Genomic DNA, 19,513 nt, shown 5'->3' with positions numbered 1-19,513 from the left:
TTATAGGTCTAGTAGCATACCACTAAAATGCATTATAAACCTGTGAAATGGTTATGGATTTGAAGTCTTAAGATCAGGGTAGTGGAGGTCTTATAGTGGATATATGGTTGTTCTTGTGCAGTGTGTGCACCAGGACCAGTTCAAGTTACGATCGATGGTAATGTGTAATGTGCACTAAGACATGAAAAATGGAAGAAAAAAACCCACACACTACCCCAGAGCCTCTAAACACTTGTAACTGACTGGACAACACATAAATATGTGGAGATGGACCAGAGCAGTTGGATTTTTCACCATTTTAAGATGAACACTTGCTTCTGCACCTTTCTTTGAATCATACCATGCCCGAGGGTGAAATTGAAGGAGGTCCAAGGGTATTTGTAGATGCTGCACTTAACATATCAACCACCTGAAAGCAGCAATCAACCAAGCTCTAGAGAATCCTGAACTGTATAGTGCAAGTTGGAGGAAGCCATGCTTGAACTGGACAGTGCTCTGGGCAGGCCACCCTTTGAATATTGTGCTGAGCTCTGGCCACCAAGATGCAAGGGAGAAGATATTCCAGCCCTAGAGGTGGTTCATGAAGGGACAATGAAACTGATCCCTAGCATCAAGGGACTGAGCTATTTAGAAAGAACTGAAAAAACTTGAGATTTTCAACCTTTATAAGAGTCAATTCTTAGCACCTTCCTCTTCCTTAGCTACCTACTGCCTCTTGGCAAAATCATCTGCAAACATGGGGTCAGCATCAACATGTATGCAGATGACACTCAACGCTACCTCTCCATCACCTCTCTTGATCTCACTTTTGCCTCTGCTGCTTGTCCGACATCCAGTCTTGGATGAGCCGCACTTGCCTCCAGTCAAACATGAGAAGACTGAAGCCAATCTCTGCTCTCTCACGACTGACTCCATCCCCCGCCCAGACAGATGTCTCAGACTGAACCAGATGTTCGCAGCCTTGGTGTCCAGTTCAACCCCGAGCTGAATTTCTGACCCCAGATCCTTTCATTCATAAAGGCCGTCTACTTCCACCTCTGTAACATTCCATACCTCTATCCCTATCTCAGCCCATCTGCTGCTGAAACCTCCATACGTGCAATGGTCATCCCCAGACCTGATGACTCCAATTCTTCCCTGCTGGCCTCCCACCCCCCTCCACTCTACAGCATGTTAAGAACTCTGCTGCCCATATTCTATTCCACATCAAGTCCTGCTCACCTATCAACTCAGTCCTCGGTAAACACTCCCTCAAAGTTTTTGTTCTTATCTTGAAATTTCTCCATGGCCTCACCTGCCACCCATACAGTGCCCTGACCCTACAAACCTCCCCCCCCCCCCACCCCCCCCAAAAAAAACTTTCTATTCCTCTGACTTAGGCCTGCTGCACCTTCATCCCATCATTGGCAGCCATGCCATCTGTGTCCCACTCTCTGGAATTCCCCCCATAAAATTCTCTGCCCCCCCCCCCACCTCTCTCCTCCTTTAAAACTCTCCATAAAGCCCTTCTCTTTGGCCAAGCTTTTGCTCACCCCTCCTAATCCCTCTTTCTTAGGCACGGTATCCATTTTCAACCTGCCTTCTGTGAAGCACCTTGTGACATTTTTCAATGTTAAAGGTGCTTTAATAAATGAAATTTGTTGTTTGTTATTAAAAAGAGGCAACTGTAAGGGGAGCTCATGGAACTATACAAGATATTCAACAGTATAGAGAAGGTAAATCCATAACACTATTTCAAGCAGAACCATGACATTAGGACAAGTGAATACAGGTCACCAAGGTCTAGACGTGAATAGTGAATGAAGTTCGGAGGGTGATCTACAACAATGGAGCAATACTCCAGCAAAGAGTCACTGCCTTAAGGAAAGGAAGGGAAGGGAGAAAGTCGGAAAGAAGATTTTAAAAACTCACGAGTATTGTCGGCCAACATATTCACTTTGTTGCTTTTCCCCATCCGTTCTTATTAAAGAAAAAAGATGAGCAAAGGAATAAAAAATAGTCTACTTGTATATCATTGCTTAAATAATGAATCAGGAGAAAAAAATGTAAAATATAAGTCTTATGTTTGTGGTGCATAGGGTTGTGGAAAAAAAGAGTAATAGATTGAAAATATTTTGCCACATGTGGCCTTAGTTTTACTCCAGTTGCAACAGTATTTTGTGGGCAGAATGATTTAACTCATCAGATGTACAACATATGAAGAGGCTCTTTGAACTTTGCACTGAAGGATATGAGCAGGAGCTTCCAACTGTAGACGTGAGGGTGACGATCCAAGCTCGCACTGCTGGCGGAGAGCTTTGCCCGTTGGCTTGTGTCTATCAGAAAGCCTTGGGCATGGTGCTGCACGAGATTCTCTGCACATGGAACTGATCGGAGGGAACATCGTGGTCAGCATCGTGCCTTCGATTGTCCATTACCTACGGCCAGCTGGAAGGGCAGACTCGGAAAATTGGCTCTTCAGTGCTTGTAAAACCAGCCGCACAGAATAAACTGGGAATTTATTATTAGAAACAGCCAAAAATATGGGATTATCTCACCTTGTTTCTGAATGGATCAAAGCTGTTCCCAGCTATTTCCTCCCACATACTCTACTCATACATGTTTTATTGAAGTTTGTGTGTGTGTGTGTGTGTGTGTGTGTCTCTCAGGAATTACATTTTGTTGAAAGCAGAGTCATGTTTTGTGATGCTTCAATAAGAAGATATATCATTACACTCTCACTGCTGGCCTCCCATCTTCCATCATCAATAAAGGAGGTGGGGGAGGGGATTTTAATTGAGAGTGGGTTTCGGTCGCGCAGGGTTAGTGCGAGTGTCAAACCCTCCCCACCTCCCACCGACGGCATCAATTTGAGGCTATTTTAACTCCAGTACCTCATTTACACCCTGCTGGCTGGTTGCCCACCTGAAACAGGTGAAAAAATGTAGCTGACTAGCTGCTGGAAGGTGAAGCTCAGGTGGCCTGCAGGTTGCCCACCAGCACTCAAGTAAGTCGCAGGTGGAGGTGGGTGGGGTGGGGTGGAGGGGGCAGCCTGGGGCAGGAGAGGCCCAGATTCTCCTTGTGGGGCCCGGAGGAGCACTCCTGCTCAGCCTGCATTTGAAATGCTTTGGTGGTCCTAATGACAATCATTTGGGCCTAATGACATGATACGACCCTGATCTGCATGTATTAATGAAGCTGCTGTCTTAGCCACCTAAAGAAGAGCCCAGTTAAAGTGGTGGTGGGCAGGAATGGAGCGAGGCGGTAAGTTTTCAGAGGCCATTTAAACTGTGCAGATGCCCCTTCCCACTGGGTGGGGTCGATTAAAATTTCCGCCGCTGATGGTGCACGTGGAGCGTACATATTTTTATTTTGAAATACTACAATGCGTGTGTTGGCACATCTTGTATTTATGTTTTTGAACTGCTCTTGCTAACTGAAGAGCCGTTGCACCATAGCCTGTTAAATTTCTCAGAGCAGTACCACAGCTGGAATAGCCTAAAGGCATACGGAAGATTTCGTTGATCCTTCTGGTCTTCATAATTGCTCACTTAGCTCTCATGCAGACTTCATTATAAACCCAACCAATTCTGATACAGATAATTTAGTGCATGGAATCTGAACGACAGCCATGTTTGACTGAATACCTCACAAAGCTGATACACCCGTCTTTCGGATGAGGTGTTAATCCGAGGCTCCATCTGCCCTCTCAGGTGGAGGTAAAAGAATCATGTAACACTATTTCGAAGAAGAGCAGTAGAGTTCTCCCCTGTGTCTTGCCCAATATTTATCCCTTAACTAACATCACTAAAGAATCAGATTATCTGGCCATTATCACATTCCTGTTTGAGGGAGCTTGCTGTGCGCAAATTGGCTGCCGCGTTTCATACATTACAACAATGTAAGTACACTTCAAAAGTGCTTAATTCACTGTAAAGCACTTTGGGACGTCCTGAGGTTGTGAAAAGCACAGTGTAAATGCAAGATATTTTTTTTTATATAGCATCTCACCATTTTATTCCAGCTCTACCTATATTTTCTCAATTTTGACTGAGAGTTTAGTTGATGAAATTTTCACTATTCAAAATCTACCACAATTGAATGACAGTTTGAATGCGAGGAAGTCAGGTGTAAGAATGAAACATGGACATCAACTGTTGTCTGTAAGTCAGTGCTCCTTGTGGTTTCATTTTGGGACCAGTTTCAGTCATGTACACAAGTACTTTTTCTTGATATTAGGTGGCAGCATTTTTGGATTTTTTTTTTGGTTGTTAATGGAAATGTTTTTCTGATAAGTTACAAACATGACTGATTTTGGAAAACGTTTTGTGAGGAAGTTAGAAAATAAAGCAAAAGTTGTAGATAGTAAATAAAGAGAATCATGGAGTCATAGAATCATAAAATCTTACAGCACTAAAGGAGGCCATTCGGCCCATCATGCCAGTGCCGGCTCTTTGAAAGAGCTGTCCAATTAGTCCAGCTCCCTTGCTCTCTCCCTGTTGCCCTGCAAATGTTTCCTTTTCAAGTATTTATCCAATTTCTTTTTGAAAGTTATTATTGAATCTGCTTCCACCACCCTTTCAGGCAGTGCATTCCAGATCATAACAACTCGCTGAGTAAAAAAAAATTCTCCTCATCTCCCCCTCTGGTTCTTTTGCCAATTATCTTAAATCTGTGTCCTCGGTTACCGACCCTCCTGCCAGTGGAAACAGTTACTTCTTATTTACTCTATCAAAACCTGTCATAATTTTGAACTCTTCCTAATCAGAGCATAAGAAAACAGAAAAAAATTAAGGAATGTTTGATTTATGAAACTGTTTTAACTGTTAAAAGTACATCTTGAAGTTATTAAAATAATGCCTTGGTGGCATTGTATTTAGACTCTCATTCAGTTGCCATTTCTCAAACCCCAGTCAATCTTCATCGTCTGGCGACTGAATTGGGGTGCCTGGATGATGGGATGTTCCCATCTTGTTCAAGTGCACCTCCTAGATTAACAGTCGAGTTTTATTGATCTGACCGTGTCCACGGTTTAGCCTGCTCAGTCTCCATGACCGAGTAATGATGACATCCACTTGTCTTTTAGTTCTGACATTTTGCTCCTAGTTAAAATGTTTGACTTATCATTCATTGTGTTATTTCCTTACCCACAGAGTGACCTGTGGTCATTGGGAATTACAGCTATTGAAATGGCAGAAGGAGCTCCTCGTAAGTAGCTTTTATCGGGTTGCATTTAACGGCTGGTGGGCAATTAAGGGTTTGTGCGTAATAAAACTTATTCTTGGCTGTTTTCACTGATTTTAATAATTTGTATCCATATGTATGCCAGTGGTACTTATAGATTTTTGAATTACTTGTAAGACTGGAAAAGTCATTGACCATGTTTGTTGTTCCTTGACTAATAAAATCCATCTCTTTATCTTTTCTCTTCCAGCGCTCTGTGATATGCATCCGATGAGAGCACTTTTCCTCATTCCACGAAATTCTCCCCCCAAATTGAAATCAAAAAAATGGTAAGAAAGTGTGATAGAGAACGAATATTACTTTGGAGTAGAAATGAATCATATGTTGTTAATGGGGCATAATCTTAAAATTAGAGCTAGGCCATTCAGGGGTGATGTCAGGAAGCACTTCTTCACACAAAGGGGAGTGGAAATCTCTAACCCTGTCCCCAAAAAGCTGTTGAGGCTCGGGGTCAATTGAAAATGTCAAAACTGAGATTAATAGATTTTTGCTCGGCAAGGGTATTAAGGGCTACGGAACCAAGGCAGGTAAGCGGAGTTAAGATATAAATCAGCCATGATCTAATTGAATGGCGGAATAGGTTCGAGGGGCTGACTGGCCTACTCCTGTTCCTACATTCCGATAGTGAATTGTGGACTAGCTGAAAAGCACCCAAACTGCTATTCTGGCCCAAGAAAAGAAGTAAGCCAAATCCCTGACAATACATTGTGGGTTATAAGTGTGGGGAGGATTAACATATCCCTCTGAAATTCTTTCCTCTGCTACTTTAGTGACGGTATTCACCCATTTATTATAAAATGGGTTAAAACCTCCGCTGGAATAATGGAAAGCAAGTTTAGCCAAATACATTAAGCATTCTTGCACTCATATCCAATAGCACCATTTCGTGGCCAAATGATTTTCTAATACAAAATATTTTTTTCTATCCCCATTGTTTTTTTAAAAATATTTTGTGCTCTTCAGGGTAATGGATTATAGTTCTGAGGAATGGGACACTTTCCATTTTTGGATACCTAGCATTGGCATCAAGCACGCACAGGCCCGACATAACATGGTTAGATGCTCTGACCCAACTATGTATCTCAGTCCCAGGCTCAGAAGAGCACCTCTTATTGCATCTTTCTTTTTCCTATTCCTGCCATCCTATGGCCTGAGATAGCCAATTTAGTGCCAAATTTGAGTTAATTCTGTGTGTTGAGCCTGGACGAACTTCGAACTGAAATGATTTCAAATAGGAGCCTTTCAATCAGTGGAGAAGACTTTCACCCCATCAGTTTGGGCCAAATTTGAACTTAGATCCCAAGGGTGAAAGTTCAGTGCCTAACCCATTGCCCCTCTCAGTCTTCATCCAATTAAACCTTTAGTTCTAACGTTGGAAAAGAGTTATTAGTGACTGGCTACAAACCATACAAAAGAAGTTTGACTGATTCCAGGGGTTATTTTTCATGTAACTTGGAAAAATATACCTTTTAAGTGTCAGCTTGGATCAGTTAGCAACATGGTTACTTTTGTGTTCAATGGTTGGGGTTTCAAGCCCAACTCCAGGACTTGAACGCATGACCTAGGCTGACATGTAATTGGAGCACTGAGCAAATGCTGCACTGTTGGAGGTGCCGTCTTTCAGAGGAGATCTTAAACCAAGGTGCCGTCTGCCTGTTCAGACAGACAGAAAAGATCCCATTAGAAGAAGAGCAGGGACATCTCCTGGTGTCCTAACCAACTTTCCTCCCTCAGTCAACACCACCAAAAAAAACCCACATTAACTGTCCATTCATCTTATTTGCTGGGTCCTTGTGTGTAATTGGATGCTGCGATTGCTTGGATAGCAATAATGACTACATTTTAAAACTTATTCGGTGGGTGTAAAGCATTTTGAAACATCCTGAACACATACTAAGGCATTTATATAAATGTAGGTTCTTTGCTTTTTTTTGTATAATTTTACCAATTACCCAAGCCTGACTTTTCTGATGATGCACTTTTTTTTTACTGAAACAACTGTAGAATAGTTTTCTTGAAATAAATAGTTCTTTTGAGCTATTACTTATCTTCAAGAAAGGTCATTGCTGCTGAATTTGAAGCAGGAAGTTGTTCATCGATGTGTTATTTGTTCTTACAATTACGGGCAGCTGAAACCAGTTACTATCTCAGGTTCCTCAATTGCAACCAATACGTCAGTGACATATTGAAAATGCAACTAATTAGTCACTGCTCAGCTTTAATACCTGCACTGCATTTTACATTTTACAGTCTGGTGTCACATCTGTTGAAAAGTCTAAATTCATTGTAAGTAAGAAGACAATAATGGGTGAGGTTCAAAGTGCAAAGCTGCTTCATGACTAGGGGTGCACTTGAAGTGAGGCATGATGGATAAAATTTTGTTTGCCTCTGATGTGCAATGTCATAGCCTGACTGAAAACCTACAAAGCTTCTCACACGTGGTGAAACCATTTATTTGGAATGGTGTGCTTCAGCTGATACACCCCTTTTCAGGAATAATTCCTTCATCCTATCCAATTTGTTTATTTACAATTATCTGCTTACAGTCCCGATTTAGTCAGAAGAGCACAACAGTCTGCAGTGCAGGTATTTCTATGATCCCTGTTAAATCGGCTTTCTGTCAGCCTTAGGTGTCAGCCGTGGCTTAATGGGTAGCACTCTCGCCTCTGAGTCAGAAGGTCGTGAGTTCTAGTCCCACTCCAGCGACTTGAGTACAAAATCTGGGCTGACACTCCAGTCCCACAGTGAGGGAGCACTGTCAGAGGTGTTATGTTTCAAAAGGCCCCTTCTGTCCTCTTAGGTGGACCTAAAAGATCCCGTAGCACTATTTCAAAGAAGATCATGGGAGTTCTGCCTGGTGTCCTGGCCAATATTTATGCCTCAAGCAAGATCACTAAATAGATTATCTGGCCATTATCAAATTGCTGTTTGTGGGACCTTGCTGTGCACAAATTGGCTGCTGTGTTTCCTGCATTACAACAGGGACCACACTTCAAGAAAGTACTTAATTAACTGTAAAGTACTTTGGGAGGTCCTGAGGTCATGAAAACTGCTATATAAACGCAAGTCTTTCTTTCTTGTCTTAGCCGATGAGCAATGCACTTTTTGAGGCTGCTTAAATCACACTTCCCTTTTTACTATCATCTTCAGCTTCTGTAAAGATGCTGAGGTACAAAATAGGCCATGCTTCCTCTTTTGAAAATGTAATTAGAGTATTGTAATTTCAAGGAGATAGTTTGCCTTGGGGAAATTTTTATGCCTGAGTCTTTCTCTTAATGATTTTTTTTAATTACTGTAGCATTTTTTATAGTTATGAATAATAAACTTTGGAACTAGACTAATCTAAATTTAGAAGTTTAAGATGATGTGCAGATTTATAGTATTAATTATGCAGTGCTGCACTTTTCAGGATAGTCATTTTTTCGTGACTTTAATAAGAAACCTGAATTAAGTCATGGGTTTCAACTCTCAAATGTGATTTAGACTGAGATTTATACTTTTATATATTTATACAAGAATTTTCTCTGACAAAAATAAACCTTGTCAGATAACATGACAAAATATTAAAGTCTGCAAGATAGTGTCAGCAATTTTATCATTCAAATGCTTGAAGAGTTCGTAACAAATGCTTTTTCCCACCGTTTTAACAGAGATATCGAGCTGCTTATTTTAAATAAGTCAATATCTGCATTAAACTAACAAAGAGAGGAGTTTGAAACAAATGTGTTCAGTGTTCACACCATAACATCACTCACGGTCATTTCTATACAAGGATGGGAACATTGGAACAGGAGTAGTCCATTCAGCCCCTCGAGCCTGCTCCGCCATACAGTTAGATCATAGCTGATCTGTAGCTCAACTCCATTTACCCGCCTTAGCTCCATATCCCTTGATACCCTTACCCAACAAAAATCTATCAATCTCCATCTTGAAAGTTCCCAATTGTCCCCCAGCATCCGCGCCCTTCTGGTGGAGAGAGTTCCAGATTTCTACTACCCTTTGTGTGAAAAAGTGCTTCCTGGTTTCCCTCCTAAAAGGCCTGGCTCTACTTTTAAGGTTCTGTCTCCCTCATTCTTGATTTCCCCACCAGAGGAAATAGTTTTTCTGTATCTACCCTATCGAATCATTTTTACATTTTAATCACCTCGATCAGGTCACCCCTCGATCTTCTATACTCAAGGAATACGAGCCAAGTTTATGCAACCTGTCCTCATAAGCCTCAGTATCATTCTTATGTCACAATGTAATTACAGTACCATGAGAGTGGGCCTGATCTTTTGGACAGTGTCCAAATTGAGATTGCACCATGTGTGATAGCAAAGATGCTAAAAGAACCAAAAAGGCTTCTTTCTCAGACAATCTCTGAACATTGATTGCACTTTCAGGACCAAAACAGGATTTTCTGGTCAGATGGAAATCCAGTTATTGTACAGTTATTCAAAGAGTTTTCATTTGATGGCATTGCTCCTGAAAGGGCCATCATAAAAAAGGAATTCCAACAATCAGTGACAAGAATGCATTGCATCCAGAAAACAATCCTGCATTCCTGAAAACTGAAGATAACAATAAGTTAACAATAACAATAAGTACTTGCTGACCTACCTTGGTCTCGATTTTACAATTCTCATCCTTATGTTCAAATCCCTCCATGGCCTTGCCCCTCCCTATCTCAGTAACCTCCTCCAGCCCTACAACCCTCCGAGATCTCTGCGCTCCTCCAATTCTGGCCTCTTACACGTCCCCAATTTTCATCGCTCCACCCTTGGCAGTCATGCCTTCAGCTGCCTAGGCCCTAAGCTCTGGAATTGCCTCCCTAAACCTCTCCACCTCTCTACCCCTCTTTCTTCCTTTAAGTTGCTCCTCAAAACCTACCTCTTTGACCAAGTGTCCTAATATCTCTTTATGTGGCTCATCATCAAATTTTGTCTGAAAACGCTCCTGTTACATTGAAGGCACTATATAAATGTGAGTTGTTGTTGTTGTTGTTGTTATATTGGAGATGTTCACTGATTGATGCTGAAACCATATTTCAAATTGTATCCCAGTTGGGACACAAGATGCTTGCATTTTAAAATATGGTCTTGCATCTTGTATCCCAACGGAAGCTCGAGGAACAGCATCTCATCTTACAACCTTCCAGACTCAACATCGATTTCAACAACTTCAGATCATAACCACTGCTCCCATTTTTTTGGTTAGCAGGTGCTGGTAACGGTTCTGTTGTTGCCATTTACCGCTCTCTCGGCTCACCTTTTGTTTCCTTACTTGCCCCATTACCACCCATTTTTGCCTTGCACCATCATCCCTTTTGTCATTTAATCACTCCTGCCCTCCACCCTACCACAGACCTTCCCTTTTGTTCTTTCCTCCCCTCCTCCCTGCCCGCCCCCCACTTCTTTCCCTACCTCTGTACTTGCTTATCAACTGTTAAACCTCTAACTTCTTCCAGTTCTGATGAAAGGCCATCGATTTGAAACGTTAACTCTGTTTCTCTCTCCACGGATGCTGCCTGACCTGCCGAGTATTTCCAGCATTTTCCGTTTTTAATTTTAGATTTCCAGCATCCGCAGTATTTTGCTTTTGTCCCAACAAATGTTGCTGGACTGACAACTCTCCTACCTCACTCATGCTATTGCTGTCTTTCTTTATCTCCTGACATTGACAGGATTGATGTTGGGTGTCCATTAATTGAAAGCTGATTCTCACTTGGCATTTGAATCTGCTTGTAATTTGAACATCTAGGTTCATGTGTTCTTTAGTTTCTTCCATTAAAATACCTTACTTTGCTCGCCCTTATTTTGTCACAAAGAACTTGTGAGCTGCACACTTTGGTGCCTTGTGTGGCAGCAAGGCAATGCAGTTGTTAGATTCCATCCATGGTTTTCTCTGAAAATTGTATCTGGGTTTCCTTTATCTAAAGAACTTGAAGGTTTATCTTGTATCATATGTTTGTTCCATTGAAAGGAAGTACCACATTCTTGCTGTAAAGAAAGCGTTAGCTTTCTGCGTAAATAAAACCAAAATTTCATACCAAACTGACCAATCATTTCTTTTTTATGGGAACAAAACTTTGGATAAACTCACTAGAGAACTTTGGGACACTCCTATTTATTTACAGAGGTTGAACAAATGAGGAAGAATGATAGATTGCTACTGTGACTGGGTCTTTATTGTTCTTCATTGTGCATTCTCCATACATCCTCTTCAGAGTCACGTGCTCAACATGTAAAACCTGGTACTATAATCATCAGGGTGACCTGCTCCTTGTAATCTCAAGAGCATATCTGAGCTTTGGAGCATTTTGCCTTACAGCTGCAGGAACTAACTGGAAGATGCACCTCAAAGCATAGATGGAAACCTCTTGTCAGTGCTTGAGGAGATGGATGGGTGGATGGGAGAAGTGTGTACGAATGAAGAAAACCCAACCAGTCTATCTTCATCATTCTGGACTTTTCCACACTTTACAGAGGCATACCAAATTAGTACGCATTAGGAGACCAGAGGCCTTTTCTTAGCATGGTGTGAGAGGATAGATTTGTTAAAAGACAAGCGTTAATGAGTAACCGGATCCAATGGATTGTATTTTGTGAACATGTGAGGGTTGATCCACATGAGGTCCTTATAAATGATATCAGTCAGGGCCTGGTTGAGAAATGCCTATGATGAGAGACTGAGTGGAGTGGCCTTTGACCTGGCCGTTGGATTTCCTACCCACAAGAAGGTGACAGTGGAAGATGTTCTCAACTAAACATTGAGAAATTTTTGTTTGGTCAATGGTTCCCCTTAGGTATTTGAGAAGGCAAGTAACTATTGGGACTTGCAGAAGTCCTTCATATATTTGACATAATAATGCCATTATCACTCAACCTTACTTATTTTGTTTTAGGTCGAAGAAATTTATTAATTTTGTAGAAAGTTGCCTGGTGAAGAACTACTTGCATCGACCCTCCACTGAGATCCTGTTAAAACATTCGTTCATCCGCGATCAGCAGAACGACCGGCAAGTTCGCATTATGCTCAGAGATCATATAGACAGAACCAGGAAAAAGAAGGGTGAGAAAGGTACCCAACTCCTCATGTTCTTGTACCCATTGTTACTGATTGACCATTATAGTTGTCATTTTCTGGCTTTGTCCAGCACATTTTGTAAATTCGGGCACGGCAATTTGTCAGAAAGCTGTACACAGCCTGAGTTATCAGCAAGAAAGGCTCCAAATTGACAGCAAAGTTGAAACATTACACCTTCATAGATCTGATCTTTGACCCTCGTGGAATTTGCGCAGTAGCGTGGCATTGATTGAAAGAGATGTCCGCTCATCGGTTTCAAAATTATTGGGCCGAATTTTGCCATAAAAATAACGGTGAGGTTAACAGCGGTCACCGTTACTCATGGGCAAATTGGATAGTAACTTCCAGTGACCGCACAATGCACAATTAAACGCGGAAATCCGGAAGTTGCTGGCCGAGATGTGATGCTCCTCCAAAAGCTGCGCAAAAATGGCATCTCGCCAGCTGACTCGCCATTCAAATGTATTGAACAAAATTGGCTTGACGACAGAAGACAGAGGGTGGTTGTAGAGGGTTGTTTTTCAAACTGGATGCCTGTGTCCAGCGGTGTGCCTCAGGGATCGGTGCTGGGTCCGCTGTTATTTGTTATTTATATTAATGATTTGGATGAGAATTTAGGAGGCATGGTTAGTAAGTTTGCAGATGACACCAAGATTGGTGGCATTGTGGACAGTGAAGAAGGTTATCTCGGATTGCAACGGGATCTTGATAAATTGGGCCAGTGGGCCGATGAATGGCAGATGGAGGTTAATTTAGATAAATGTGAGGTGATGCATTTTGGTAGATCGAATCGGGCCAGGACCTACTCCGTTAATGGTAGGGCGTTGGGGAGAGTTATAGAACAAAGAGATCTAGGAGTACAGGTTCATAGCTCCTTGAAAGTGGAGTCACAGGTGGATAGGGTGGTGAAGAAGGCATTTGGCATGCTTGGTTTCATTGGTCAGAACATTGAATACAGGAGTTGGGATGTCTTGTTGAAGTTGTACAGGGCATTGGTGAGGCCACACTTGGAATACTGTGTACAGTTCTGGTCACCCTATTATAGAAAGGATATTATTAAACTAGAAAGAGTGCAGAAAAGATTTACTAGGATGCTACCGGGACTTGATGGTTTGACTTATAGGGAGAGGTTAGACAGACTGGGACTTTTTTCCCTGGAGAGTAGGAGGTTTAGGGGTGATCTTATAGAAGTCTATAAAATAATGAGGGGCATAGATAAGGTAGATAGTCAAAATCTTTTCCCAAAGGTAGGAGAGTCTATAACGAGGGGGCATAGATTTAAGGTGAGAGGGGAGAGATACAAAAGGGTCCAGAGGGGCAATTTTTTCACTCAAAGGGTGGTGAGTGTCTGGAACGAGCTGCCAGAGGCAGTAGTAGAGGCGGGTACAATTTTGTCTTTTAAAAAGCATTTGGACAGTTACATGGGTAAGATGGGTATAGAGGGATATGGGCCAAGTGCAGGCAATTGGGACTAGCTTGGTGGTATAAACTGGGCGACATGGACATGTTGGGCCGAAGGGCCTGTTTCCATGTTGTAACTTCTATGATTCTATGATTCTATGAACGGGGTGAAGTTCCTGTACTGACCTCGTCGATATGGACTAAACTCGCCACAAAAGACTAAGTCAAGTCACTTCAAGTACCCTTTTAACGCGTGGTAAATCTTAATTACTGTCAAACAACCTCTCTAACACTGAAAATTAACTATTACAAGCGTGGAGTCTTATTTCTTCAGGTTTTAATGCTTGTTGGTCATTAAAAGAAAGTAATATTTTTTTACTTTTTCTTTTTGTCTCTTTTATCTCCGTCTCTTTCATTCATCTTTCTTACCCTTGGTTTATTTCGCTTTCTGTACCTGATTTGACATTGAATTCATTATTCTAACTTATACTTCCTGGTTCTGACTCTGCGCTGCTATTAACGATACTTCAATCTGATTGGTCTAGGAGATACTGAGGGTTAAATTGGTTAACCCCCGAAACCGGGCACGGGTATCGCGATCCGCGATTAACCCACGCCCAGTGCTTCCGTCGCAGGCAGGATGAGGCATTCGTCCGGCTTGAACACTCACCTCAGCCAAGTGTTAAAAAGCTGTGTCCAAATGACGATTCAAGGACATTCGAACTTTCCACCAGCAGGGGGAGCCCGAATCTCTTAAAGGCAGACTGTCTTTCTGACAGCCAGACAAAATCTCTTAAAGGTGGCCAGTACCCGTAATTCGCCAAAGTAACAATCTGCTGTCTGAACGGAAATCAGACATCGTACACGTAAAACACAGATGCAGGTCCCGTCCCTATGTTTACAAACTGTTGAGTTATTTTAAAACATTGAATAAAGGTTGTGCACCACTAAATCCCCCATCCTCCAATCTGCATACCAGACCTCACCTCAGATGTAGGCCATCATGTCCAGGGGATTTGTCGGCTTTTAGTCCCATTAATTTCTCCAGTACTTTTTCTTTACTAATATTAATTACTTTAAGTTCCTTAGTGTCATTAGACCCTTGATTCCTCACTGTTTCTGGTATGTTTTTTGTGTCTTCTACTACGAAGTCAGATACAAAATATTTCTTAACGTCTCTGCCATTTCCTTATTCCCCATTATACTTTCTCCTGTCTCAGCGTCTAAGGGACCCACGTTTCCTTTCGCTACTCTCTTCCTTTTTACATACTTGTAGAAGCTCTTACAATCTGTTTTTTATATTTCTTGCTGGTTTACTCTCATATTCTATTTTCTCTCTATCAACTTTTTGGTCATCCTCTGCTGGTTTCCAAAACTCTCCCAATCCTCAGGCTTACTACTCTTCGTGGCAACATTATAAGCCTCTTCTTTTAAACTAATACTCTCCTTAACTTTTTTAGTTAGCCATGGATCGATCACTTTTCCTGTGGAGTTTTTATTCCTCAATGGAATGTATGTTCGTTGAGAATTATGAAATATTTCTTTAAATGTTCGCCATTGCTTATCTACCATCACATCTTTTAATCTAATTTCCCAATCAACCTTAGCCAACTTGCCCCTTATACCTATGTAATTGGCTTTGTTTAAGTTTAAGACACTAGTTTCGAACTTAATTACGTCACTCTCAAACTCAATATGAAATTCTTTAATATTATGATCACTCTTCTCCAGAGGATCCCTTACTATAAGATTACCAATTAAGCCTTTCTCATTACACAAGACAAGTTCTAAAATAGCCTGTGCCCTGGTTGGTTGCACAATGTATTGTTGTAGGAAACTGTCTCGAATGCATTCCGTGAACTCGCCCTCCAAACTATTTTTGCCAATTTGATTTGTCCAGTCTATATGAAGATTAAAGTCCCCCACGATTACTGCATTACCTTTGTTACAAGCTCCTATTATTTCTTGATTAATACTCTGTCCAACAGTATAACTACTGTTTGGGGGCCTATGAACTACTCCCACCAGTGTTTTCTGCCCCTTGTTATTTCTTATCTCCACCCACACTGATTCTACTTCCTGATCTTCTGAGCCAAGATCCTTTCTCACCATTGTCCTTATGTCATCCTTTATTATCAGGGTTACACCCCCACCTCCTTTTCCATTTTGTCTGTCTTTTCGAAAAGTCAAGTGCCCTGGAATATTTAGTCCCCAACCTTGGTCACCTTGCAACCACGTCTCAGTAATGGCTATTAGATTAAACCCATTTATCTCTATTTGTGTCATTAATTTGTTTATCTTATTAAGAATGCTTTGTGCATTCAGGTAAAGCAATTTTAACTTTTTACTATTTTTCCCTGATGCACTATTACCGTGAAACTCTGAGGGGGTTAAATTCGATTAGGCCGGAAACCAGGTGCGGGTACCGCGATCCGTGATGAACCCGCGCCTGGTGTTTCCTGCGCAGGCAGGATGAGACATTCGTCCGGCCTGAACACTTACCTGCAAGCAGCATTAAAAACCTGGCCTGGACACGAGGATTCAAGGACATTTGCGCTTTCCACCTGCAGGGGAGCCCAAATCTCTTAAAGGGAGGCTGTTTCTCTGACAGGCAGCCAAAATCTCTTAAAGGTAGCCGGTATCAGTTATTTGTTGAAAGTAACAGTCTACTGTCTGCACGGAGTCTTAACGGAGATCAGACATCACACAGGTAAAACACAGATGCAGGTCCCGCCCCCATGTATACAAACGAATGAGTTATGTTAAAACATTGAATAAAGGTTGCGCACTACTAAATCCCACATCCTCCAATCTGCATGCCAGACCGCACCAATCTGCCCGCCCGTGTTGGTACCAGGCCTGCGAGAGTGTGTACACCAAGGTTCTCTGCTGATGCACTAGAGACTTGGTGCAAGAGGGGAGCAAGAGGCCCTCCAGACATATGCCCTAAAGGCAGTGGGAGGCAGCAGGGGACGCAGTCAATGCCAGGCGCAGTACTTGTTAATGGGACTTTTGAAAATGATCCTTTGTCGCAAAATGTGCACAATCATTGAACAAAATTAATATAGTTCTCACTGTACGCAAAATCAGATTCGGCTTCCAATTGTTTATTATTCTGGGGATTATCTTGTACTATTGGAGGATGATGGCCCTGAAATTATACTGTAAGGTACAAACGTTTTACTCCATCATCCAAAATTCCTCGCCTCTAATTTAGGAGAGAGATTAACCTGTGTAAGATAAGTGGGTTAACGGCTTTGCTGAAAGAGCGGTCAAAGAAATTTCAGACAAATGGGTTAAGCCTTCCTACATGACTACCCTGCAGTGTTATTTCCAGGCTGATGAACTTTCCCTCTTCAAACATTTCTCAAACCTTCTTTTGTTTTTTTTTAAACTTTAACTCGTTTTTCTTTTTAGTTGGGTGACCCAGTAAGAGGTATGGAATCAGACAATGGCAGATGGTGATCCAAGATGTTGAGCTCAGTCTAAAATAAGAACTTCAGAAATAAGGAAGTAAATTACTAGCTTTGAAAGCGTTCAGCCAAATTTGTAACACATTTATTCTCTGACTAGATATTCATGTTCAAATTCTTTTTGTCGAAATTAAGTTCAGGTCTATCACTACACCACTGTTTCCTCAGATGTAGCAGAAACCTACTTATTTCTGGAGATATCACAACAACAATAACTTGCATTGATATATCACCTTTGACATAGAAGAATGTCGCAAGGTGCTTCACAGGAGTGTAATCAGACAAAAATCGACACCGAGCCTAACAAAGCTTGGTCAAAGGGATGGATTTAAAGGCGGGTTTTAAAAGAGACGAGGGAGGTGCAAAGGTGGAGAGGGTTAGGGAGGGAATTTCAGAGCTAAGAGGGTAGATGGCTGAAGGCACGGCCACCTGTGGTGGGGTGAAGGGAGTGGGGTATGCATAAGAGGCCAGAATTTTAGTTCACGAGAGAGATAAGGATGAGGAAAGCTATCTGGAACATCCTGAAACTCATTCACGCTAAAAGAACCTGCAATTCCCCCATCACTGCATCTATTGTCCTATCTAGAAGTCCATTGCAGGTGTTGATGAATAATTTCATGACATCAGTCCTAAATTTGTCTTTTGTTAGTAAGAACTTATGGTTCTTGTCCTGCTGTCAAGGTTTATCTTGAAGTAGTGCTCTGGATTGACCTTTCCCATACTGCTGACTACCTTATGCACTATACAAGGCATCCTATCAAGGAATGAATATTACAAGTTTTTGCAATCTTTCCTGATAACTCAATCCTCTGATACTGAATTCAGCTGCATGACTCTCCCTTGTCTTGGTTAAAACCAGACAGATTACTCAAGGTGCGGACTGACCCGAGCTCTGTACAAATCTAGTCCCCCAACTTTTATTCTATTGATTTTGCTACATAGTCCAGCATTCTATTTGTTTAGTTGATTGCTGCTCGGCAGTGACTGGACATGTTGAGTTATCGAGTCTACTAATTCTCCCATATCGATTTCAACTTCACCCTCAGCTATTTTAACACCATTTATGAAATGCATTTGCAGCCCATTTTTTTTTGTTCCTGTGTGCAGATTGAATTTCATCTGCCAGTAGCTATTCATTTACCTACTTTATGAAATGACTTTTCACATCTTTGGCTGCCTCTTCATATTCACCTGTCCTCCCTAACTTGGCATCACCTGCTCCAAAACACAAGTAGTTTACAACAGATTGGAGAACAGCTAGCACAGCTTATTAAAGCCTAGACTTAATTTAAAAGAAGAATTAGTTGCAGTTTCTGGAGGAACAATCATGCAGTGGTCCCTCTACTGAACATGAGCTTCATCATTATCCCTTCTCATTAATAGAGGAAACAGAGTATGAATACAGTGGAAGTGAAGAAGATGAAGATGGATTGAATGAAGATGAAGGAGAGCCAAGGTAAATTGTTTTTTTTTTCTTTTCAAATATATATCCAATTCTCCTTTGAAAGTTACTATTGAATCTGCTTCCACCACCCTTTCAGCCAGTGCCTTCCAGTAGATCTTAATTTGGTCTGATATTGGTGCATGAGTGCAGGAAGACCCCAATAATTCAGTTGAATTGTGTATCCTGGCCTTCCATGTGCAATTATTCTTTGTTTTTGGTGGTGTTGTTTGAGGGAGAAATGTTGCCCAGGATGTGATGTAATGAGAAAGCTGTGCCATAATTGTCTTTTTTTTAAACCAATTTGGTTTTGAGACTGTTGGTTTGTAAATGTTGAGTGGAGATAATTTCATGTTTAATTCACTTTAAACAGTCTTCCCATTAACTTAGACAAGTAGGCCATGATACTGAAACGATACTTCAGCAATACGGAATCTGTCCCGGGAAAAAAGCAAATTTAGATTTCAGTTGGTCCGATGTTGGTGCAGGAGTGCAGGAATCCCCCAAGAATTGAGTTCAATTGTGTTCTCTGTCCTTCTGTTTGCTGTTATTCTTTGTGGTACAATTAGCAGGAATATGGCTCACAAACAAGAACAGGCAGGATCGAAGGAAAGAACTTGCATTTATTTGGGAACTTATACAGTACATGAAAGGAGAAATATAAATGCAATTTTGTCTGTCTATCTTTATGTGTTTCCTTAATTCTTATCACATCCTCAGGTTGTCCCATAATGTTTCACAGACAATTAATTACTTTTTGAAATGCAGTCACAGAATTTTTATGTAGGCAAATGCGGCAGCCAATCTGTTTAAATGAGTTGAATGCTCAGTTAATTTCATCGAATCATACAATTATACAACACGGAAGGAAGCCACTCGGCCCATCGTGTCTGTGCCGGCTCTTTGA

At 41.5% G+C, this 19,513-nt stretch overlaps 1 protein-coding gene across 2 annotated transcripts in view; it reads left to right on the top strand.

Moving 5' to 3' along the window:
- The window catches only part of si:zfos-2326c3.2 (mitogen-activated protein kinase kinase kinase kinase 4), a 255,016-nt gene that overhangs the window by 101,817 nt on the left and 133,686 nt on the right, over positions 1 to 19,513 (top strand). For both annotated transcript variants that reach the window (XM_067997295.1, XM_067997294.1), the window contains exons 8-11: positions 5,133 to 5,187; positions 5,414 to 5,492; positions 12,110 to 12,285; positions 18,549 to 18,621. In XM_067997295.1, the coding sequence (XP_067853396.1) occupies positions 5,133 to 5,187; positions 5,414 to 5,492; positions 12,110 to 12,285; positions 18,549 to 18,621 (383 nt within the window). The remainder of the gene's footprint in view (positions 1 to 5,132; positions 5,188 to 5,413; positions 5,493 to 12,109; positions 12,286 to 18,548; positions 18,622 to 19,513) is intronic.

Source organism: Heptranchias perlo, chromosome 15 (assembly GCF_035084215.1).
Source record: "Heptranchias perlo isolate sHepPer1 chromosome 15, sHepPer1.hap1, whole genome shotgun sequence".
In the NCBI taxonomy this organism is placed as follows: Eukaryota; Metazoa; Chordata; class Chondrichthyes; order Hexanchiformes; family Hexanchidae; genus Heptranchias; species Heptranchias perlo.
This window is presented reverse-complemented; position numbering and strand designations above follow the sequence as displayed.